Genomic DNA, 25,253 nt, shown 5'->3' with positions numbered 1-25,253 from the left:
CCAAATGGCGCCTCTCCCTACTGAGCCCCACAGCGTGCCCAACGGGCAGTTTACGTCCACATATATGGCATCGCCATACCCGAGAGAACCCGCTTAACAGTTTGAGGTATTTGTCTTCAGTGGCATGAACTGGGCACAAAATATTGTGCACTAAAATGGCATATACCGGTGGAAATTTGCAATTTTCACTTTGCACCATCCACTGAGCATTCATTTATTATAGAAAAAAAAAACCCTGTGTGGTCAAAATGCTCACTACACCCGTTAATAAAATGCCTTCAGGGGTGCAGTTTCCAAAATGGGGGTCACTACTTGGGGGTTTGTTTTACTATTTGACCCCAGAGCCCTGCCGTTGTGGGCTAATGCTGCGAAAATCACCAAAATAGGCCTCACATGCGCCTTTCACGCCTAAGCCCTGTCATATATCCAGGCAAATGATAAATGCCTTGAGGGGTGTAGTTTACAAAATGTGGTCACTTCCCAGGGTTTTACACTCTACTCTGGTACCTAAGAACGCTCTGCAAATGCGACATGGCGCCCATACACCAGTCCAGCAAAATTTGTGCTCTAAAAGCCACATGGCACTCCTTCCATTTTGAGCTCTGCCATGTGCCCAAACAGCAGTTTAGGGCCACACATGGGGTATTGCCGTACTCGGGAGAAATTGGGTAACAAATTATGTGTGATTTTTTTCTAATATTACCCCTTGTGGAAAAAAAATTGGGTGCAAAACTACATATTTTTTGGGGAAAAAAAAATAATTTTTCATTTTCATACTGCCTCATTCTAATACAATCTATGAAACACCTGTGGGATCAAAATGCTCAGTACACCCCTAGATGATTACCCTGAGGGGTATAGTTTCCAAAATGGAGTCACATCTCAGGGGTTTCTGCTGTACGGGTACCTCAGGGGCTCTGCAAATGCGACATGGCGCCCAAAAAACAATCAACCAAAATCTACATGCCAAGTAGCACTCCTGCCATTCTGAGCCCTGTGGTGTATCCAAGCAGCAGTTTATGACCACATGTGGGGTATTACCGTACTCGTGAGAAATTGCTTTACAATTGTTGGGGCGCTTTTTCTCCTTTATTCCTTGTGAAAATGAAAAAAATTCAACATTTTAGTGGAAAGAATGTAGATTTTCATTTTCACTGCATAATTCCAATAATTCAGCAAAAAAACTGTGGGGTCAAAATGCTCACTATACCGCTAGATAAATTCCACGAGGGGTATAGTTTCCCAAATGGGGTCACTTTTGCCGAGTTTGCACTATTTTGGCCCCTCAGTGGCTTTGCAAATGTGACATGGGGCCGCAAACCATTCCAGCAAAACTTGAGCTCCAAAAGTCAAATGGCGCTCCGTCCTTTCTAAGCCTTGCCGAGTGTCCAAACAGCAGTTTATTACCACATATGGGGTATTGCTGTGCTCAGAAGAGTTTGCTTTACAAATATTGGGGTGTTTTTTTCCTTTATCTATTGTAAAAATGAAAAAATCTGAGCTAAAACTAAATTTTATTAGAAAAAAATTTAGATTTTCAATTTCACGGCATAATTCCCATGAGTTCAGCAAAAACCGTGTAGGGTCAAAATGCTAACTATACCCCTAGAAAAATTCCTTGAGGGGTGGAGTTTCCAAAATGGGGTCACTTTTGGGGGAGTTTCCACTGTTATGGTCCCTCCAGGGCTTTGCAAACACAACATGGCACCGAAAACCAATGCAGCAAAATCTGTGCTCCAAAATCCAAATGGCCCTCGTTCCCTTCTGAGCCCTGCCGTGGGTCCAAACAGCAGTTTATTACCACATATGGGGTATTGCCGTAATCGGGAGACATTGCTTTACAAATGTTGGTGTGCTTTTTCTCCTTTATTCCTTGTAAAAACGAAAACATCGCATGTTTTTTCAGAAAAAAAGTAGATTTTCATTTTCACAGACCAGTTCCAATAAATTTAGCAAAAAACCTGTGTGCTAAAAATGCTAACTATACCTCTTGAAAAATTCCTTGAGGGGTGTAGTTTCCAAAATGGGGTCACTTTTGGGGGGTTTCCACTGTTTTGGCACCACAAGACCTCTTCAAACCTGACATGGTATAATATATTCTAATAAAATAGAGGCCCCAAAATCCACCAGGTGCTCCTTTGCTTCTGAGGCCGGTATTTCAGTCCATTACCGCACTAGGGCCACATGTGGGATATTTCTAAAAATTGCAGAATCTGGGCAATAAATATTGAGTTGCATTTCTTGGGTAAAACCTTCTGTGTTACAGAAAAAACTGTATTACATATGAATTTAGTTAAAAAAAAAATAAATTTGTAAATTTCACCTCTACATTGCTTTATTTCCTGTGAAATGCCTAAAGGGTTAAAAAAAAATCTGAATGTGGTTTTGAATACTTTGAGGGGTGCAGTTTTTAAAATGGGGTGTTTTATAGGGGGTTTCTAATATATAAGGCCCTCAAAGCCACTTCAGAACTGAACTGGTCCCTGAAAAAATTGCCTTTTGAAATTTTCTTGAAAATGCGAGAAATTGCTGCTAAAGTTCTAAGCCTTGTGAGGGCATAGAAAAATAAAAGCACATTCAAAAAATGATGCAAACATAAAGTAGACATATGGGAAATGTTAACTAGTAAATATTTTGTGTGGTATTACGATCTGTTTTACAAGCAGATACATTACAATTTAGAAAAATGCAGATTTTTGCAAATTTTCTCTAAATTTTGGTGTTTTTTACAAATAAATATTGAATTTAACGACTACATTTTTTCAGTATCATAAAGTACAACATGTCACGAGAAAACAATCTCAGAATCGCTTGGATAGGCAAAAGCATTCCGGAGTTATTACCACATAAAGTGACACATGTCAGATTTGCAAAAATCGGCTGTGCCACAAGGCCAAAACAGGCTGTGTCCTTAAGGGGTTAATATGTAATTTTTACTTAACAGTCAACGCCATAAATACTAAACCCAAAAAACAATGGAGGAATTGCTGTTTTTGTCATTCCAACCCAGAAAATAATTTTTTTACATTTTCTCAGTACATTATATAGAGCATTAAATAGTGCCATTAATAACTACAACTCGCCCCACAAAAAAAGTGTCCCCATACAGATACGTTAATGAAAAAATAAAAGAGTTATGGCTCTTGAAATGTGGGGGAAATGAAAATGAAAAAAAAAAATGTCTGCGGTGGGAAGGGGTTAAATATGTTGTCGGATGTATTGTTTGTATGTATGTTTATTAAAGCTTTTCCTGGCTTATTTCCTACCAGCCCATATATATACTGTATATTTAATCAAAATAATAATTTTACTTTCCTTACTGTATGCCCTTTACTTGTGTTTAGGCATTCCCTTAGCTTCCAAAGAAAAGCTGGATATCCCAGTACTTTTTGCCCCCGATACTATGAAACTCTATGAAGCTTTAGTAGTTGTACACATGGTTAAAACAAATGGAGGCAGCTGGGATCATGATAATATTGAGGATTTAAGTACAGAAATGAAAAGGTAAGTTGTGACAATGGGACTAAATTAAAGAATCTAAAAAAAAAAACAGACATGACAGTCATTACATAAGGGCAAGCAGATGGGAGCAGATGACTATTTGTCTCAGATTTGCACATATTTCTCACAGGCGAAGGAGAATTTATATAATTTCGTATAGATAACAATTAGAGGTAAAACTTGCTCTGGAGCTAGCTAGACTACTCCTGGGATTAAACTGATTTGGAATGTTGTATCGGAATGGATGAGAAAGCACATCTCAAGCATGAAAATGTAGGCGTACGTCATAGAAAATGCTGCATACTAAGTCCCAATTATACTGACAGTCTTTTTCAAGTTCTGGATGCACGAATAATCGTAACAAGGTGAGTAATTCCATGTAACTGATGAAGCTATATCATGGGAACGTCACTTTAATTTCACAACACATTTTATCCTCATGGCACTTCTCATCCTTTGAGATTGTCCCCTCTTTGCTCACTATTAGATCAGAAGTATATTAATACATTTTTGTTCTTTGAGTGTTGAGTACCCATTGTACTTTCTGATTGTTTTCATCGATTGAATATTGTAGCCCATAACATAAAATTGGAGTCATACAAAGATACTCAATGGCTCCATAGACTTCTATGGGTTTTATATAACAGCCTTGTACAACTCGGAACTTGGACAGAGCTGAAATATGGCTGTGTGATTGTGGTCCTTATAATAATATTAATAATTATTAACACATAGATTGCAATGGAATGGAAGAAAAACAAATTGTAAATGAATGAAAGATTTAGAACAATGCCAGAAATTTACTCATGAGTGGTTTGTAATGTAAATCAGTATAATCATACATCTTTTAACGTAAGAAGTAGAAACAGTGGGGAAGATTTATCAAAACAAGTGCAAAGGAAAAATGGAGCAGTTGTCCAGAGTAACCAATAAGATTTCAGTTCTCATTTATGAGAGTGCCTTTAGGAAAAAAAAGCATCAACCTGATTGGTTGCTATGGGCAACTGTTGCATTTTTTTCCTTACACTAGTTTTGATAAATCTAACACGATGTTCCATCAAAAAGAACCTCCTGTATAAGGCTTATTCACACAGTGCAGTATTTTTAATGCAGTTTTTGCGGGCCACAAGCAGGAGTGAATTGTAAAGGGAGGGTAGTATAAGTAAAAGATTCTACTTCTTTTTTTTTTTATTCCAATCCTGGTTGTTGCTTCAAAAACGACACCAAAACTGCATCAAAACTGCTCTGTGTAAATATACCCTTAGCAGTAAAAATTTGTTTATCTATGTCAACTAAAAGTGTTAACATTTCAACGAAATTAAACTTTAACATATGGTTCAAAATTCAGCACAATTTAACTCGCTGATCCTCTGAAAACAGTTTATATTTTTAAAAAATGTAAATCTTGAAAGGTAAAATGAAGAATTTAAACCAAATATATTAACATTTGTTCATTTTTTAAACAGCATTTCAAAGACAGTGGACGGGGGTATTTCAGGTATTCGATGGATTTATCCAATTCATGGGATTCCAGAAGCTCAGCCTTCCAACTCAGCTCCAGGTATTTCCCATAATATCTACAAACTGTGAAAATAATTTGTATAACTTGATAGATCCATCAAGTTCAACCTATAAACCTACAGTGTTGATCCAGAGAAAGAAACGACCCATCTCCAGTTATATAATACATATAACTTATAATATTATTTTCAAAAAAGACATCCAGGCCCATTTTAATCTCTATCAATGAATTAACTATAACCACATCCTGTGCCAGAAACCTGTTCTTTGATGATGGTGAAACCTTCTTTCCTCTAGACGTAGTTGATCCACCCTTGTCATGGTTACAGGCCTAGGTATCAAAAAAGATAATAAGACAGATCTCTGTACTAAAGTTGGATATAGTTATACATAGTGATTAGATTACTCCATGGATTGTACAAAATCGTATGAGGGTGCCCGTACTATACAGATTATACATTACATGCAGTACAGATGCATTTCTTCTTTAATTGTTTCTAGGGAAGAATATGTTGCCTCATGAGAGCACCATATTTTGGTACATGGAATTCCTGCAGGTTCTTAATCCACAGCTGTACAGGCTCTGTTCCTGCTTTGGGCTCATGTATGCAATGTATTATTGTTCTGTTTGGCATGTTCCAAAATACTCTGTATGTATAGAGGTATTCTCCCTTAGACGTGTTGAATATCTCCTTACACATGGAGTTTGTGGGAGCCTGTATGACAGACAGTTCTGTATGCCTCTATACTAAAAGAGGCATATGGGCTCAATGTCATTGTGCATGAGCCCTTAGGAAGTGGACTGTTGATCCAGTAATCCGATCTATTACTAAAAAAGGTCTCCGAAAAAAATATTCCCACTTTAAAGACACTTTTTGCTTTCCTTTGGATCAGCGATGGTTTGCTAATATTAAAGATTGAACTCAATATACATGTACATTTTTCTACGCATTACCTAACTATGAGTAGTGATTTATATGTCATTTGGTATCTCGGGAACTAGTAAAATGGTTTTGTGTTGAGTGTCTGTGCGCTGTGTAAAAGTATAAAGAGTGAGTGTTTTTTAAAGTTCAGTTTTATTAAGCTCAATGTCTTGATTATTTTCTGAGGGAAACAATCTCCTGCTGGTTTCACACTTTGCAATCACCTGTGAGCAATTTAATGATCTGTAAACATAGAAAACCAAACGGAGCTCAAGATTAACGAGTTTCTACAGAAGAGAAACATTTCTTCAGAAATAATAAAAAAAAGTTTATTAATAGAGAAACGGTTTCAGAGGAGAGTAAAAAGTTTAGTCATTCTTACAGTATGTAGCTTAACTATATTGTATAGCAGAAAAATAAATCAAAATGGTTAAATATTTCCTGATAGTTATGGCTGCTGTCACTATGGTTAGTACTGAAAATAATATCTCTTCATTTTTCCCCCACACTGCTAACATTACTAGATAGGGGTAGAAGAGACAAGTTTAATCATATCTATGTCGACAATCATTCTGCAAGCCCCACAAAGGAAATTAACTTTAAATCCACACACGCCATATGCCATTGAAGGAAATACACAAGAAAGTTTGATCAGCACATTCCAGCCTGTACATGCACCTGTCTACACGTTTTTTTCATTTTGCTGGAATGGGCTGATCAAACTTTCTTGTGTATTGTATATATGCGGGGGTAGTGACTACCTCCATTTTTGATCTTGCTCTCCTCCTATTCTGCCCTAGAGTGATTTTAATTCGTTTAATGCTGGTTCCTACCTTCTCAGAGTATATTCTGCAGTCTTAGGCCGGATTCACACGAACGTGTGCGTTTTGCGCATTCAAAAAATGCGGCATTTTGCATGCGCAAAAGGCACTTAACAGCTCCGTGTGTCAGCCCCGTATGATGCGCGGCTGCGTGATTTTCGCGCATCCCCCATCATCATGACACTGTTTGTATGTTTGTAAACAGAAAAGCACGTGGTGCTTTTCTGTTTTCATTCATACTTTTCACTGCTGTTGCACGAATCACGCACGTCCCACGGAAGTGCTTCCGTGTGCTGCACGTGATTTTCACGCACCCATTGACTTCAATGGGTGCGTGATGCGCGAAATCCGCACAAAGAACAGACATTACGTGAGTTTTACGCAGCGGACTCACGCTGCGTAAATATCACGCAACTGTCTGCACGGCCCATAGACTAATATAGGTCCGTGCGACGTGCGTGAAAATCACGCGCATTGCACGGATGTATATCCCGTTCGTCTGAATAAGCCCTAAGTCCCAGAACAGGGTGTATGTGCAGTGTAGGGGACCATGGCAAGGGACCCACTTTATAAATTAGGTCGCCTTGTCATGGCAGGTGGGCTCAGACAATTTGATCAAAACGTGCGCTAAGAACCTGACTATTGTAAGTACAGGGTGGGCCATTTATATGGATACACCTAAATAAAATGGGAATGGTTGGTGATATTAACTTCCTGTTTGTGGCACATTAGTATATGGGAGGGGGGAAACTTTTCAAGCTGGGTGTTGACCATGGCGGCAATTTTGAAGTCGGCCATTTTGTATCCAACTTTAGTTTTTTCAATGGGAAGAGGGTCATGTGACACATCAAACTTATCGAGAATTTCACAAGAAAAACAATGGTGTTCTTGGTTTTAATGCTACTTTATTCTTTCATGAGTTATTTACAAGTTTCTGACCACTTATAAAATGTGTTCAAAGTGCTGCCCATTGTGTTGGATTGTCAATGCAACCCTCTTCTCCCACTCTTCACACACTGATAGCAACACCGCAGAAGAAATGCTAGCACAGGCTTCCAGTATCCATAGTTTCAGTTGCTGCACATCTCGTAACTTCACAGCATAGACAATTGCCTTCAGATGACCCCAAAGATAAAAGTCTAAGGGGGTCAGATCGGGAGACCTAGGGGGCCATTTATTTATATATAGTGTTTTAGGTGGCACTGGTGTTCGCAGAGTGCTGTCGCCATTTTTTGTGTGTGTGTGTGCATAGATATATATATATATATATATATATATATACAGTCGAGTCACATTATTATGACCACCTCCTACTTTTGACATTGGCAGTGCAGAGCCCATGAGGGAAGTAATGTGTCGTGAGCTGGCTCGATGGGTATATAAGGTGTGCAATAGGCTGTCACTCATTGGACAGCAATTCCTTAATATATTGAAGTGGCTTTTAATTTGTAGCTTCTAGAGACCTTTTTGCTTACTACAAATGAATTGAAGGAAAAAAAGATATTTTTCCTTATTAGAAACAATTGGAAGGGGATAAGAAAAAAGGATGTATTTTGTGAATTGTTTCTATAGTTCGTCAATGGATCTGTATTACTATATTGTATATTGGAGTAGGCCAGTGTAATGGGTGCTTGCTTAAATATTTGGATTATAATACAATGGAAAGATCTATTGAACTACGTGTTCCTTTACTTTTTATGACATGATATGGAGAAAAAAATGCACTAGTGTGAATAAGGCCTAAGCTAACTACAATACATTTATTCCTAGACAGTTGATTGGGAAACAAGCAAAGGTCAATTTCCCGAGTAATTCCAGTGTCTATTTGTGATGGCATGCTTGATTCAACACATTCTGTTTTAAAAAGCGTTTTGTTACATTTCAAGAGTGGAAATAGCCACGCTTGAGTTACGGTAAACACTGCTTCTGTGTTGTACCCATTCAACCTTAACATTTTGTAAAACTTGACAATTTATAAATCCGGCAGTATCTCTTACACATTAACGACTAATGTGGAACATTTGTTTACAGTGCTAGGAAGACCATAAAGAAAACAAACAATGGATTAAATTAGAATTATCCAGAGTAAGGGCTTATTCACACAAACGGGTGTAAAAATCGGTCGTAAAAAAACGTACCTTTTTTACGACCAATTTGCACCATTGCGAGACTATTTCATAGATCCCTCATAGATTCGAATCTCTTGAGACATCCATGAAAATGGGCAAAACTAGGACATGTCCTATTTTTTCACGGGCAGTTTAAATGGTCTGTTAAAAAAAACATCCTGTTAGGAAACGTCCGTCCCTTTAAGATTGCCATGACTACTAGTCTAGCTTTTGGGCAGCTCTGGTTTTAGTTACAGAGCCTATCCCACTTCTCTGTCTTTCTTCCTATAAGATTGAAGGGTGGAGTATTTAAATCTGGTTTGGTTCTGTCTTCTTTGATGAGTGATTCTCCTTGTTTGCATGCATTTGATCAAGCTCCTGATTCTACCCTGTACCTTTGACTATTTTAACTTTTGATACTGGACCTCGGCTTGTCTCTGGATTTACCCCTAACTTACTGATTTGGACATTCTGCTCCCGGGTGGTTTTGACCTCTGCACCCTGATATCCTCTAGCTTTGTGATTTGAACTTTCTGTTTACCCTCTGGCTGTCCTGTTATCTGTTCTGGTATTGCCTGCATTGCACCTCTTGTCCAACAACAAATTCTGTTAAATCAACGTGGGTTCTATGCAGCCAAGTCCAACATGCCTTGTGGTGGGCTCTGATGAAGACCATGGAGTAGCCTTAGCTGATCAGAGTTGTGATGGATTTACTTGCATGCTTGTTCCAGGCAGTCTCCAGCTGCCTTTGGGGAATCGCTCACATAGCAATTCCACCAACTTTCACTATGGGAATTGCTCAACTAGTAATTCCATAGCATGGCCATGTGAATAGCCCTATAGAAGTACATTTATTTTAATGTAGCCGTGTGTCGGCCACTAAAAAAAAGTCCATCACACAGCCGATTATCCCATACATATGAATGAGGCCTATGGGTCCGTTCATAATGCGTAGAATACAGAAAGCTCCTAATGTACACGCTAAATGTGTCCACAGCGGTCCATCAATCAGACGGGCACTAACAGCACCCAAAAAAAAAACATAGACTTGAATAGGTTTCATCAGGTTTCGATCATGTTTTCCTTTCTTTTGCAGGACAAAATAGCACTGTATGCTGCGCTATTGTCTTAGGCAAAAACTACAGCGTCTGCGACAGAGGCCCTAATGGAGCCTCCAATGCACATGTGATAAGGGCCTTAAACGGAGGATAAAAATGCAGTTTGAATCTAGCCTTAACCCCTTCTCAGACAGGTAGAATAGTACAAGGTGAGAAGTATGAAGCGGGCACATGGGCTGAGCCTGCTCCATACGATGTGGGTGTCAGCTGTGTATTACAGCTGACACCTTGCACTAAAGCCGGGATCAGAGACCATCGCCCCCATTTCTGTGACGCGATTGTGGGATGCCGATGGTTGTCATGGCAGCTTTGGGGCCTGATGAAGGCCCCCTAGGTATGCCATCTTGGTGCTCCCTACAAATATTTTTTTCCCAATTTTTTAGTACATTATATGGTACAATAAATGGTGCAGTTAAAAAATTCAATTTGTCTCGCAAAAAATATAACAACATATGGCAATGTCGACGGAAAAATAAAGTTTAATAAGTTATGGCCCTTGGAAGCCGTGGGGCGGAAGAAAATTAAAATTAAAATAAACAAAATTTGGCTGCGTCCTTAAAGGGGTTTGTCCAGGCACGAACAACTGATTTTTTTTTTATTGAAAAATGCTTTATTGACAATCGTCATCATACAAACATTACTGCGACGCAGCGCAAGCCATGAAGCAGTAAATAATAAATAATAACAGTTGCCAAACATAACGTGACAATATGATACACAGTACAGGCGGCTAACCTATGCTATACATCACACTACATGCTACACTAAGATTCTTGCATTCACTAAAGCCAAACAACAAAGTATTACAGACACGTGATGGGGTCGGGGAGTGGAAAAGAGGGGATAGGGAGGGGAGATCAGAGGCCCGAAGCTTTATTGAAAGACAACACACAAGAAGAGAGTGTGGTGGGAAGCGGAGTATCAGTCCTCTTCCTCATCGACGTCTGGGCTGTCCCAGGTGGAATAGTCTCTCAGCAGGCTGTGGATTAGACTGCGGCAGTCCTGGATGGACACACTCTCCCTCCGCAAAATTAGACGATTCCTGGCAAACCATATAGCGTCCTTAAAACAGTTCATAAGGCGCCAGGCCTCCTGTATTGCTCCATCAGTGTTACTCCCAGGAAATAGTCCATAAAGTATCGAGCGGTACGACAGTCTGTTCCTGGGAACTGAGAGTTTGTGTTCCAAGGCTTTCAACAGACCCTGTGCAAAGGGGCACTGCCAGAAAATGTGCAAAGATGTTTCCTCCGTGAAGGAGCACCTGGGGCAGTATCGGGTCTTGCACAGGTTGCGGGCATGCATGAATGACCTAAGAGGCAGTCCTCCCTGGATGGCCATCCATGAAATGTACTTGTGCCCGTTGGTCAACCTGCCAGATGACACGTTAGTCCAAACAGTCTCCAATGTGTCGGTATGAAGCCCTGGGACAGACTCCAGCAAGTACTTTGCTCTGATGTGCTTGTGGATCGTCTTAGGTTTCCACAAGTCGGGCTTAAGACCCTCAGTCTATGCTCCCCCACAAACCAGACAACATCTCCATAGAACTAGGGAGCATGCCAGTCTTAAGGGAAGGAGCTGTCTCACTTGTCCCAGCCAAAACCTCACCAGAGGGGAAGGAGGAAGTAACGGGACATGGCCTTGCCTGCAGAGCTGTTTGCTGTCCTTAGAGTCCTACGAACACAATCACATACAAAAGCGATCCGCAGCAGAGTGAGGATGTCAGGTATATCCTTCCCACCTTTGCGGGGGTTCTTGTACATAACAGTATGCTTTACTCTGTCCATTTTCTAACCCCAGATGAAGCGAAACACAGTCCTGTTAATGGCCCTCGAGACAGTGGCAAGAGGGGGGCCATGCCTGTGCAGTGTATTTTAGCACAGGCAAGACTTTGTTACGCTGGACCAGTGCCTTGCCCTCAATAGTGAGTTGTCTGAGGCGCCACAGTCCGATCCTTTGGTTGACTTTGTCCAAGCGTTCTTCCCGTGATTTTAGGGCTGCACCTTCCTTCCCGAACCAGACTCCCAGAAATTTGATAAAGTCTGGCTTGATGGTAAATGGGAAGGGGGCAGAAGAAGGCAGGTACCATTTTCCGAAGAGCATAGCTTCTGACTCCCCACAGTTGACTTTTGTCCCTGAAGCGCGTCCGAACTCCTCGCAGGTCTGGACGAGTGCAGTCACCGAACTCTGGTCAGCGCTGTACAGCGAGCACTTGACCTCGAAGTGTCCTGGACCTGGTGCGGTGATCCCTCTGATCTCTCCATTCTGCCAGATAGCCTCTGCGAAGAGCTCTATAACACAGACAAAAAGGAGAGGTGAAAGAGGACAGCCTTGTCTAACCCCCCGACATTACAGGAAAGGTGTCAGTCTTCCAGCCGTTCACCAACACCGTGCTGTAAATGTCCGAATACATTAGGTTAAAATACAAACAGAACATCCTGCCAAGCCGCAGCCTACGCAGAGCCTTACCCATAAATTCGTGAGAGACCCAGTCAAAAGCCTTCTCCTGATCAAGACTGACCAGGGCCGCATGTCTATGGCGGCTTTGCATGTAATGCACCATGTCCCTCACAAGGGCAAGACTGTCGGCCCCCCTATGGCCAGGGATGCCACAGGTTTGGTCCGATCCGATGATCACCTTCAGTCTGTTAGCCAATACTTTGGCGAGGATCTTATAGTCCTCGTTCAGGAGGGAGATGGGATGCCAGTTTTTCAGGTCACATCTCTCCCCCTTCCACTTATACGAGATCGGGATCATGCCTTCTCTCAATGACGGCGGCATTCTGCCCTCCACCACCATCTCCTCATAGAGCTCCAGCAGGTCCGAACAGATCAGGTTCCCCATTGCTACATAGAGCTCTGCTGGGAAACTGTCACTGCCCGGGGTCCTGCCGGGTCTGAAGGATTTAGTGGCAGAGAGCAGCTCCTCCACCATCAGAGGAACATCCATAGCCTCTGTACCTGCAGGATCAAGTTGGTTAGTGATACCTGACAGGAATTTATCGGTGGCTTCAGGGTCAGTGGTCTTCAGGGAGTAGAGGCTTCAGTAGTAGTCTGTGATGACTCCCATCACCTCTTTCTTCCCAGAATGCATGTTTCCGGTCTCATTTCAGAGTTCCTTCAGGGGCGTGCGGCCGGCATGGAGTTTCCTGAAAAAGAACGAGTTTCATTTCTCACCCTTCTCCAGGTTCTCCACCTTGGAACGAAAGACAATTCGCTTGGATTCCTCCTCAAAGTGCCTTTTCAGCCCCTTTTTGGCTTCCCCCAGCTCCTTCCTGATGTCCCAGCCACATTGAAGGAGGTCTTGCAGGGATTGCAGCTGGCGTTGCATCTCTCTGAAGTCTCTCTTCCTCTCACATGCTTGTTGACAACTTTTTTCTCCATAAAGGAGCAACGAAATTCAACTTTAACATATTCCCACCAGTCACAGGTTTTGTCAAAGAAAACTTTATCATTCCTCCAAACAATATAGGCATCTCTAAGTTCCACCAGTACATCCTCTCTTTCCAGCAGGTTGCAATTCAGCTTCCAGGAGCCAGGGCTGCGAGGAAAACCTTGGTCGACGGCACCTTGGAAGAGAACGGTCCTGTTGTCAGAAAAGAAGCAGGGGACCATGGAGTGTCCATGCTGCTTGACTGCCCAGGCGGTGAACACAAAGTCAATCCGAGAATGAAGTGAGCCATCAGGCTGACTCCCTGAATAGTTCACAGAGCCGTTCCCCATGGAGCCCACAACATCCTGCAAGGATGCTTCGGTCACCATCTCGATAAGCAGTTTGGAACTGACATCCAGCTTACTTGAAGAGCCGGAACTTTATCCATCCTCTTCGATGGGGCAGTTGAAGACCCTGGCCATCAACACTGCCTTAGTCGTGGCGAGCTGGGTCCACAGGGTCTGGAATAGTTCCAGGCGCTCAGCCTCCATAGGGGGAGCATACACGTTGATAAACCTAATTGGCTCTCCCGCCCAGAAACCATCTATGACCAAACAGCGGCCGCAGACGAGCTCCTGTACAGAGTCAACAGTGAACATGCTTCCCCTGATTAGGATGGCAACCCCTACAGACTTACAGTCACCCCCAACAGACCAGTAGGAAAGGCCATGGGTCCACTGCCTGGCCAGATGGTTGTACGACCTGGAAGAGGGGAGAGTACATTCCTGCAGCATAAAAGAATCACTCGACTGTTTGGAAAGAAAAGTTAACACCATCTGACATCTAGTCCTATCTCTAAGGCTGGATTCACACGAGCACATTATGTCCGTAATGGACGGAACATATTTCGGCCGCAAGTCCCGGACCGAACACACTGCAGGGAGCCGGGCTCCTAGCATCATAGTTATGTACGATGCTAGGAGTCCCTGCCTCTCCATGGAACTACTGTCCCGTACTGAAAACATGATTACAGTACGGGACAGTTGTCCTACAGCGAGGCAGGGACTCCTAGCATCGTACATAGCTATGATGCTAGGAGCCCGGCTCCCTGCAGTGTGTTTGGTCCGGGACTTGCGGCCGAAATACGTTCCGTCCATTACGGACGTAATGTGCTCGTGTGAATCCTGCCTAACACTCCTAACATTGAGGCTAAAGATGTTAAGTTTAGCATCCATGAGGGAGAATAAAGAAGGTTAGTGCAAACAATACACCTTAGTTACCAATCCTGTCAGGCGGGTCCTCCTCTCTAGAGGCTCTCTGCCAAAAATTGTTCCAGGATTGAAGTCACCTGGATGTCTGTTGTGAAGTCGATGACCTCTGGTTCAGACACAAATTCCTCCACCATCTGCTCCATTTCCTCCTGCTGCGCAAGGGAATCTTCGTAGATTTCCACAACTTTTCTCTTTGAGGAATCAGCAGCTGGGCTGTCCCTCACGTTTCTCTTCCTCTGGATGGTACCTGAGGAGACAAGAGGGGGAAAATCCTCCAAGGAAAGGACTCCAGCAGCTGGAGGGGAAGATGATAGTGCTTCTGGAGCTGGGGAGAAGGGAGGCTGGGTTGGGAGGGGTGCAGGTGACAGGACCACTGAGGTGGGTGGGTAGGAGATGGTGAGAGCCTCAGTGGGGATGACTGGGGTTGGGGAGGGGAGGGCAGGGCGAGGGAGGGCAGGCAGATGGGGGGAGGGACTGTCGTCTTCTTACCATACTTCTACTTCCTGGTCTTCTGTGCTGCTGGAGCTCTGGCTGGGGCAGGGTTCCCTCTGGCCGGAGCGTTCAATGCTACAGTTGCCCAGGATCGCTCCCTCTTCGGGCAGTCCTTGTAGGAGTGGGCTGCTTGTCCGCAGAGGTTGCACATTGTCCATTTCGGGCAGTCTTTGGTCTCGTGTCCTGTTACCCGGCAGTTTTTACAGGCGTCCTCCTTGCAATCCTTCATCGAATGACCCTTCTTCCTGCATCTCCTGCAGATCTGCGGCATGTCCGGGTAGTAGATGAGGCCGTAGGAGTTGCCCAGTGAGAATAACTGGGGCAGGTGCTGGAGGCCATCTTCTTAGGTTGACTTGACATGTGGTGTATTTTTCTGCTGCGGATTTAGCAGCAGCAATACAAAGCATGAAATCTGCAGCAAGTCCGTGGCAAATCTGCATCCAATTCTATGTCAAAATCCACATGTAATACATGTTCATGTGATTCAGAATGTAATGAAACAGTGTCAGTGTAAACAGTGTTATACAGTATGTAGTAATACTGATAAATATAGAAATAATGTTTCTTCATGGAATACATACATAGCTGTATATTTACTATGTGATTGTTATATATTTAGTGTTATATATTAAAAGGACACTTTCAACAGATAATTAATGGGGTTTGATACAATAACAAACTTTCATATACAGCCCCTCTATTTTATTCAATAGATTATACACTTTTGTAACCATGAAAACATTTTAACGACAGGAGCTAGAATTGGGAGTGGGCACCATCAGGGCAGTACAGGTGATACTACAGTTTGGAGCCCAGGCAAATAAGTGTGCCCAAATTCACTGGCAGGCTGCCACCTACCTTTCCAACCAGTCGCTCCATGGTATCTACAATGTTTCATGAAACCAATATATTGTAAACATATAAAGGGAGATTTATTATTACTCATGCATGGTTCAAATGCTAGAATTAATTTAAAAAAATACAAAAAACATACAGACACTGCAGTGTGCACCTGATTTATTTATATTAATAGCAATCTCTTCCCCAGTGCACCGCTGGGGAATACCCAGTTGACAAACTGGCGTAGGCTAAAAAAAATACCAGGTCACACTTGGCATTCGTTTTTTCGGCTTCTACTTTGAAAAGTGTCAAAAAACATTAGCCAATAAGTTCCACTTAGTGGAACTCTGCACAAGTGGTGCAGAGAACTCATAAATATGCTGTTCAAACCAGAAGAATATTTATGTATTTATGTCAGAAAACTGGTGTAAATATACCGTATTTTACGGACTATAGGACACACTGGATCATAAGAGGCAGCCATAAATTGTAGCATGAAAGAGGAGAAGAAAAAATGGTTTTGCCTTTAACTGTATATTTCCTGGGTAATTTTTAGACAATAGGGTACCACAGTGCCCCAATACAATGCCAGCCACAGTGCCCTATAACAATGTCAGACACAGAAATACAAGATATTGGCAGCTATAGTGCTCATGGCATTGAATCTGCTCTTCCTGCTGCTCTGTACATAGGAGGGGGTGTGGCTAGAAGGTCCTTGCAGATCAGTACCTGCACAGATTTACTGTGCCGTGTGTACTAATGTCTGTGTTATTTGCTCACTGTACCGTCAGATTTGACAGAAGTCTGAGTGTTAGGCTTCGTTCACATCTGCGCTAGGGCACCGTTCCGATGTTCCGACTGAGCTTTTTGTCGGAACGGAGCTGTGACAGACACAAATGGAAACCATAGGTTTCCGTTTCCATCACCATTGCTTTCAATGGTGACGGATCCGATGCCAATGGTTTCCGTTTGTCTCAGTTGTGCAAGGGTTACGTTGTTTTGACGGAATCAATAGCGTAGTCGACTACGCTATTGATTCTGTCAAAAAGACGAAACCCTTGCACAATGGAGACATACGGTAACCATTGGCACTGGATCCGTCACCGTTGAAATCAATGGTGATGGAAACGGATACCTATGGTTTCCTTTTGTGTCTGTCAGGGCTCTGTTCCGATGAAAAGCTCAGACGGAACGTCGGAACAGTGCCAGAACGCAGATGTGAAGGAAGCCTAAGATGTGACTCTTCAGTGAGCAGATAACACAGATCTTTTACACATCACAGGACATGCTGCTGCCATTACACTGTAATGCAGGGACCTTTGAAGCTCTGAGCTCAGTCTCCTGCTCCTGGCATCTGCTTGCCTTCAGGAGATAAGACGCAGCAGGAGATTACAGCACAGATTCTAAGATAGAAACTGCGTCTTATAGTCCAAAAAATAGGTACATGATAAATGTACCCTACAACCATTTCAAACAGCAAACAGTTGTGTTTTTTTTTGTCAGAAATATTCACACATAATGTCAGCTTCTTCTTATTTGCATGAAGTGGATTATTTAAAAAGGAGAATGTTATTAGTGTGATCTACTAAAGTGATTATTAATGATCAATGTATAGCCAAATTATGAAAATGCAATATTGGATATTCTAAACCTCTGCTTATGCTGATTATACATTTTCTGATTTCCATGCCATTTTTATTGGACATGTGTATTCTAATCATTGGGAAATCCTTTGTTGAACATATAACATAGATATAAAGTATGTTTTTGTAAATGTGTTCTATTAAATGGAACATTTGCTTGGATTATATTTATGGATTCTTTTTCCAGCTGTGGTGTGTTGCCAAGCAAGAAGTCGGACTGAAGAGAGAGTAGAAGTCTTGTTGACTGGTGTTGTTCCCGGTCAGACTGCTATGCCAGCATCGAGTCGAGATATGAAGGTCAGGTCGGCACACATACAAGAGGAGGTTCAAGTCAGCAATGGTTAGTTGGTAAAGCAAGCAATTTTTTTTTATGTATAACAGCTTCATTTGAGTTTTGAAGATCTGAGGACAAAATGATGTAATTTATATTAGCAGGCTATGACTGCTTATGTTTCTGAATACATATAGGCTGTATTTTTATTTTCAGGACTACTGCTAAACCTTCATAATAAAGTACTTGTTCCCTGAAGCTTACAATTGTAATGGATTTACAGCAGCTTTCTGATAAGGAAGAAATTATACTGTAAAGGGGTTGCATGAGATTAGAAAACCCAAGCTTCTTTCTTCTAGAAACAGTGCCATTCTTGTCTGTGATCTGTGTTTGTTATTGCAGATCAGCCCTATTCACTTAAATGTGGCTGGGCTGCAATACGAGACACAACTCGTGAGCAAGAGTAGTGCTGTTCCCGGACAAAAGTTGTAATTTTTTTTAATCTCATGCAACTCTTTTATATAAGGCCAGCAAAATAAAAAGACTTTTGATGCATTGACTAGATGTGCCATAAACGTTTGACCAATTCGCAACCATTTGGACCCTCAAAGATGCTCTTAGTCGTTCAGTGGACTGCAGACACAGGTTATTGTAAAATACCCAATATTTTGCCCAAGTCTTAGTCCTCATTGCAAATGTGGAATTGTAGTTCTCTGCAGATTGTTACTATATCTCCCCGTGAATTAAGTAAATAATTTTATATAAAGGAATTGTTACATTTGTTGCTTCCTAATGTGAGGCAGCATGGTGGCTCAGTGGGTAGCACTGGAGAGTTCTGGGTTCAAATATGAGAAAGGGCAAAATATGCATGAAATGTGTATCTTCTCTCCATGTTTGAGTAGGTTTCTACCCATTCTCCAAAAACATACTCATAGGTAAATTGGCCCTAATACGCATTTCTAAGATAGGAGAATTAGATTGTGGGAATGACGACTGATGTGGGTGACCACAATATTTTTACAGCACTATGGAATATATTTATGCTATCTAAGTAATGTAAATAAATAAATAAATATGTTACATTACAGGATATGTAAACCTTTGAGATTTTTTTTTTAAATAAATCAATGTTTTATTTTATTTTGAACAAGAGTTTTACTTTTTGAGATACAGCCTCTATGTATCCTGGATACATAAGTAGAAGCTTTATCTTGCGGTTAAAGCCAAATTAGTCAGGTCAGCTGCACTGACGGCTTTGGTGAGCGCTGGTCACGCTGGATCCATCTGTTATCGATCAAATATAAAATCATGAACTTAGATGTGATTGCTATTAGCTGGATCCTGTGTGTCAGAGACACACAGGACCAGCGATCACCAAAGTAAGTAGTCCTGCTGACTTGATGGATTCGGCTTTGACCGCAAGATACAGCTTCTATGTATGCATAGAAGCTGTATCTCCAAAAATCAAAACATTTTTTTAATAAAACCCAATTCAAAATATGTTCAAAATAAACTAAAACATTGATTTATTAAAAAAATTGCCTTCAAAGGTTTACATAGCCTTTAAAGTCGCTCTTCAAGTGGATTTTCACTTCAGTTTAAAATTCGGAAACGTATTCTACTTGTTTAGGCATATTAATAAAATAAATGTAAACTTAAAACCTTGTTAGCATTAGAAAATGTGTGCAAGAAACGTTAAAATTCTCCAATTTTATATGTAATGAAAACACTGATACAATTTCTTTGCTGCAGATTTTGCCTGCAGAATTGTTCTGCTGTTTCTTTGATTCATACTTCAGTGTCTTCACAAACAATGACAACTCTATGGGGTTATTAATTAGTGCCCTTTGGTGAAAATTTAAGTGCTGTTACTTAATCGTCGCCTCTATGTCATATTAATGTACATCCTCATGGCAAGTGCCTATTGCATTCTTGACTTCAATTAATTACCAACAGAACAGCTTGAGGTACAGTAGTAAGAATAAAATTATATTTAATGCTACCGCAGTATGGTATTTTATTTAAACAAGCGTCCTTGGGTATTTCTGCACAGAGAGAAATAATTTTTCTATTGGTATCAGAGTCTATCTATGCCACTGCAATAAAACTTGTTTACGGATTCTAGTGTTTGGATGAAAAGGCTGGTATTGATTGGAACATGACATTCTTCTAGGCTAAGAGACTAATAATGAAATGCTCTGACACATACAAATCTAGAATCATTTAAAATGTTGACAGCTTCCATAATGTAGTTGGTGGCATTATAACAGTACTTGTCACATATAAATGTGATGCCTGTCATAAAATCATCTGTAGCACAGTCATACTTTGTTAGCTACCAGTTTAAACATGTTTGAAGAAGTTTACTGCTCCATATGGAATTGTAGTGTTAAATTCACATATGTGTGTTTTGTGTAATAAGATCATTTTCCAGTTCATAAATAGGGTGGAATAATTGCAAAGTAAACAGGCACATCTGTATTCCAATATTTTAGCCGCTTAGCCAAGAATAAACCCTAGAGATGCTCAATAATATCAAGCATGTCAGGCAACATTGGTTGAATAAACATAGTCAACATAATTAAATGGAAAGAATGATAGAAAATGATTATGCAGGTGAAACCTGAGAGAGGCTGAGACATCATTTACAATACAGTAATGTTTATGGGTGATTGGTTTAGTAGAATTGAAAATGTAATTTTATGTTGTTAATAATGCAGTTGGCGACCAGTTAAACACATACAATTATGTGGTCTGTCACATAGAATTTATTCCTCACATTGCATGTAAAATCAGTAGGATATTGGGTGAATAGTGCTAATGCAACACAATCTAGTAAATAAAACGCCAACTATCCAGCAAACATGTGATCACCAATGTGTTGCATTACTGGACTTATTACAAACTACTGAATATTATAAGTGATACTTTAGCACAGTGTTCCTCAACCATGTGGCTCCCCTGCTGTTAGCAGCTGCAGGTACGGTTATACAGTTAGATAGCTATATAGTGAATGTAGTACAGGTAGACAGCAGTATAGTGCATGTAGTATAGGTAGATAGCAGTATAGTACATGCAATACAGGTAGATAGCAGTATAGTACATGTAGTAAAGGTAGAGAGCAGTACAGTACATGTAGTACAGGTAGATAGCAGTACAGTATAGGTAGATAGCAGTTTAGTACATGTAGTACAGGTAGAGCAATACAGTACATGTAGTACAATTAGATAGCAGTATAGTGTATGTAGTACAGGAAGATAGCAGTACTGTACATGTAGTACAGGTAGCGAGCAGTACAGTACATGTATTACAGGTAGATAGCAGTATAGTACATGTAGTATAAGAGGGGAGCAGTACAGTGCACGTAGTACAGGTAGATAGGAGTACAGTATATGTAGCACAGGTAGATAGCAGTATAGTACATGTAGTACAGGTAGAGAGCAGTAAATTACATGTAGTACAGGTAGAGAGCAGCACAATACATGTAGTACAGGTACAGAGCAGCAAAGTACATGTAGTACAGGTAGACAGCAGCACAGTACATGTAGAGAGCAGTACAGTACAGGTTTAAAGCAGTATCGTACATGTAGTGCAGGTAGAGAGCAGCACAGTACTTGTAATACAGGTAGAGACCAGTACAGTACATGTAGTACAGGTAGGGAGCAGTACAGTAAATGTAATACAGGTAGAAGGCAGTACAGCACATGTAGTACAGGTAGAGAGCAGTAAAGTACATGTAGTACAGGTAGATAGCAGTACAGCACATGTAGTACAGGTAGAGCGCAGTAAAGTACCTGTAGTACAGCTAGCAGTATAGGTAGATAGCAGTATAGTACAGGTAGAGAGCAGTACAGTACATGCAATACAGATAGATAGCAGTACAGTACATGAAGTACAGGTAGAGAGCAGTACAGCACACGTAGTACAAGTAGATAGCAGTATAGGTAGATAGCAGTATAGTACATGTAGTACAGGTAGAGAGCAGTACAGTACATGTAGTAAAGATAGATAGCAGTACAGTACATGTAGTACAGTTAGAGAGAAGTACAGTACATGTAGTACAGGTAGATAGCAGTACAGTACATGTAGTACAGGTACAGAGCACTACAGTACATTTCGTACAGGTGGATGGCAGTATAGTATTGGGTGTTTTTTCTCCTAATCTATTAAAAAAAACTAATGGATTAAAAAGCTCACCACACACCTATATGCCTTGAGGGGTGTAGTTTCCCAAATCGATTCACTTATCAGGGGACTTTTACTGTACTGGTTCCTCAGGAGCTTTACAAATGCTATATGGCACCCAGAAACCAATCCAGGCAAAATCATACGCCAAAAGCCAAATGGCGCTCCTTCACTTCTGAGCCTTGCTGTGTACGCAAACAGCAGTTTATGACCATTTATTGATATTTGACTTCATTTTTACTATATATTTATATTAATTATAATGAAAATGTTGAACCCTTTATATTTGCATATGTAGTTAGTGAGGTGTGAGGTGTGACTATACCCCCCTATATATGGTGCACCTTGCACTTTGCTTGAAAAAAACAACATGTTAGGTTGGAACGACGCATTATTCAGTGAATAAATGCTGAACATCTTTTTTTTGAACATTGGACGAGTGTTGCAGTTTTCTTCTACTTCTATAGTCATTTGAGTGGTTTCAGGGCTAGACGCTGATACTGCCTTCACCATCTGTAATTAAGAATATGGGGATCTTTTAACTATTTACTGCAGTGCTGCTGACTTCCATATTTTTTGCAACCTAAATTTATATTAACCAAATTAGTATATCTTGTGTTCTTATTATTCATATTATACACCTGAACATATTCACTAACCACACCTTCTGGTAGAGACCAAAAAACTGTGGATTTCTTAGTTGTTTTAAAAAATATATACACAACACAATCCTACCTTAGAAAAGCTTGTTGAGCAAAATGAGTTTCCCTTATTTCATATAGGGAAGATTAAATCAAAACTGGTGTAAAGGAAAAGTAGATGAGTTCCCCAGCTCACATGTTTCCGATGCCCTTTTAAAAATAAAAGAAGCAATCTGATCGGTTTCTATAGTCAACTTCTCCAAATCTCTCCAATGTATTTGATGTTCCACAGTGGGCTTTGGTAAACCAAAAGTTAAGCTTCGTTCACATCTGCGATAGGGCTCATTCCGACATTCCGTCGGAGCTTCCCGTCGGAATGGAGCCCTGACAGACCATAGGTTTCCGTTTCCATCACCATTAATTTCATTGGTGACAGATCCGGTGCAAATTGTCTCCGTTTGTGTCAGTTGTGCAGGGGTTCCTGTTTCTCTGTGTCACATTGGGTACGTGGACCCACTGGGCCGTACCGCCTTGACGGTATGGCAGCTGGCCAACAGGACGCAGGTCACAGTCTATAGTTCGTATAGTGTACCTGTCGCAGCTCGGACAGTAGCAAGACAGGCTCGGCTGGGACTAGGCAGCAGGCAGAAGTCAGGCGTGGTGTAGCAGGACAGGCATGGTATACAGCACAGCACGACTTAAGCTCAGCACGGCAGTTGACCAGGATGGCACGGGACACGGGTACAGGAACGGGGAACACTGGGAACTGGAAATCACTAGGAGACCATTTGCTTAGGCAAACTTTGGGTATGACAACAACGCTCAGGCACTGCAGGAAGGGACTGGGCCCTTCTTATAGTCCAGGGTGCTCATGGGCTAATTTAGTACTAATTTCAGGTGCGCGCACTCTCGTGCCCGCTCTTAAAGGGCCAGTGCGCGCACCTGAAATTAGTACTAAATTAGCCCATGAGCACCATGGACTATAAGACCCTACGGAACCCGGCCGAGAGAAGCGGAAGTGAGAGCTGGCGTCTCCTGAAGTTTCATGGCTGCGGGCGTCAGGAGGTGAGTGAACCTGACGGCCCGTGGCCATGAGCATGACATTCCGCAAGAAGAACCAGTACCTTCCATATAATCAGGGCCCACCTTAGGGGTGTGCAACCTGTGTGAGTGCACAGGGCGCTGCACCCTCCAAGCATGTAGGGGGCATCACTGGGCTCGGCCTTTCCTCTGTCATGCTATTAGTTACACACACGGAGGAAACAAGCCGAGGAGCAAGAGAAGTGGACGAAGCACCACCCACAGTCCATCCTGCAAGGTGCCTGTGAGCAAAGAGAGCTGGTAAGTGCCTATTTGTGTCTATGTGTCAGTGTATATAAGTCTCTGTACTTGTATGTGTATACAGTATATTCCAGTGTGTCTATATATGTGTCTAAATTTTTATATATGTAAGACACATATTTAAGTGTGTGTGTTTACGTGTGTGTGTGTGTGTGTGTGTATATATATATATATATATATATATATATATATGTATATATGTATATATATATATATATATATATATATATGTGTGTGTGTATATATATATATATATATATATATATATACACTACCGTTCAAAAGTTTAGGGTCACTTAGAAATTTCCTTATTTTTGAAAGAAAAGCACAGTTTTTTTCAATGAAGATAATTAATTAAATTAATCAGAATACACTCTATACATTGTTAATGTGCTAAATGACTATTCTAGCCGCAAACGTCTGGTTTTTAATGCAATATCTACATAGGTGTATAGAGGCCCATTTCCAGCAACCATCACTCCAGTGTTCCAATGGTACATTGTGTTTGCTAACTGTGTTAGAAGTCTAATGGATGATTAGAAAATACTTGAAAACCCTTGTGAAATTATGTTAGTACCGCTGTAAACAGTTTTGCTGTTTAGAGGAGCTATAAAACTGACCTTTCTTTGAGCTAGTTGAGAATCTAGAGCATTACATTTGTGGGTTCGATTAAACTGTCCAAATGGCTAGAAAAAGAGAGCTTTCATGTGAAACTCGACAGTCTATTCTTGTTCTTAGAAATGAAGGCTATTCCATGCGAGAAATTGCCAAGAAACTGAAGATTTCCTATAACGGTGTGTACTACTCCCTTCAGAGGACAACACAAACAGGCTCTAACCAGAGTAGAAAGAGAAGTGGGAGGCCCCGCTGCACAACTGAGCAACAAGACAAGTACATTAGAGTCTCTAGTTTGAGAAATAGACGCCTCACAGGTACTCAACTGGCAGCTTCATTAAATAGTACCCGCAAAACGCCAGTGTCAACATCTACAGTGAAGAGGCGACTCTGGGATGCTGGCCTTCAGGGCAGAGTGGCAAAGAAAAAGCCATATCTGAGACTGGCTAATAAAAGGAAAAAATTAATATGGGCAAAAGCACACAGACATTGGACAGAGGAAGATTGGAAAAAAGTGTTATGGACAGACAAATCGAAGTTTGAGGGGTTTGGATCACACAGAAGAACATTTGTGAGACGCAGAACAACTGAA

At 41.2% G+C, this 25,253-nt stretch overlaps 1 protein-coding gene across 2 annotated transcripts in view; it reads left to right on the top strand.

The window, feature by feature from the left end:
• CFAP47 (cilia and flagella associated protein 47) overlaps positions 1-25,253 on the top strand; it is a 546,843-nt gene that overhangs the window by 472,478 nt on the left and 49,112 nt on the right. For both annotated transcript variants that reach the window (XM_075852746.1, XM_075852745.1), the window contains 3 exons: positions 3,345-3,504; positions 4,968-5,062; positions 17,796-17,948. In XM_075852746.1, the coding sequence (XP_075708861.1) occupies positions 3,345-3,504; positions 4,968-5,062; positions 17,796-17,948 (408 nt within the window). The remainder of the gene's footprint in view (positions 1-3,344; positions 3,505-4,967; positions 5,063-17,795; positions 17,949-25,253) is intronic.

This window comes from Rhinoderma darwinii, chromosome 2 (genome assembly GCF_050947455.1).
Source record: "Rhinoderma darwinii isolate aRhiDar2 chromosome 2, aRhiDar2.hap1, whole genome shotgun sequence".
Taxonomy (NCBI): domain Eukaryota; kingdom Metazoa; phylum Chordata; class Amphibia; order Anura; family Rhinodermatidae; genus Rhinoderma; species Rhinoderma darwinii.
This window is presented reverse-complemented; position numbering and strand designations above follow the sequence as displayed.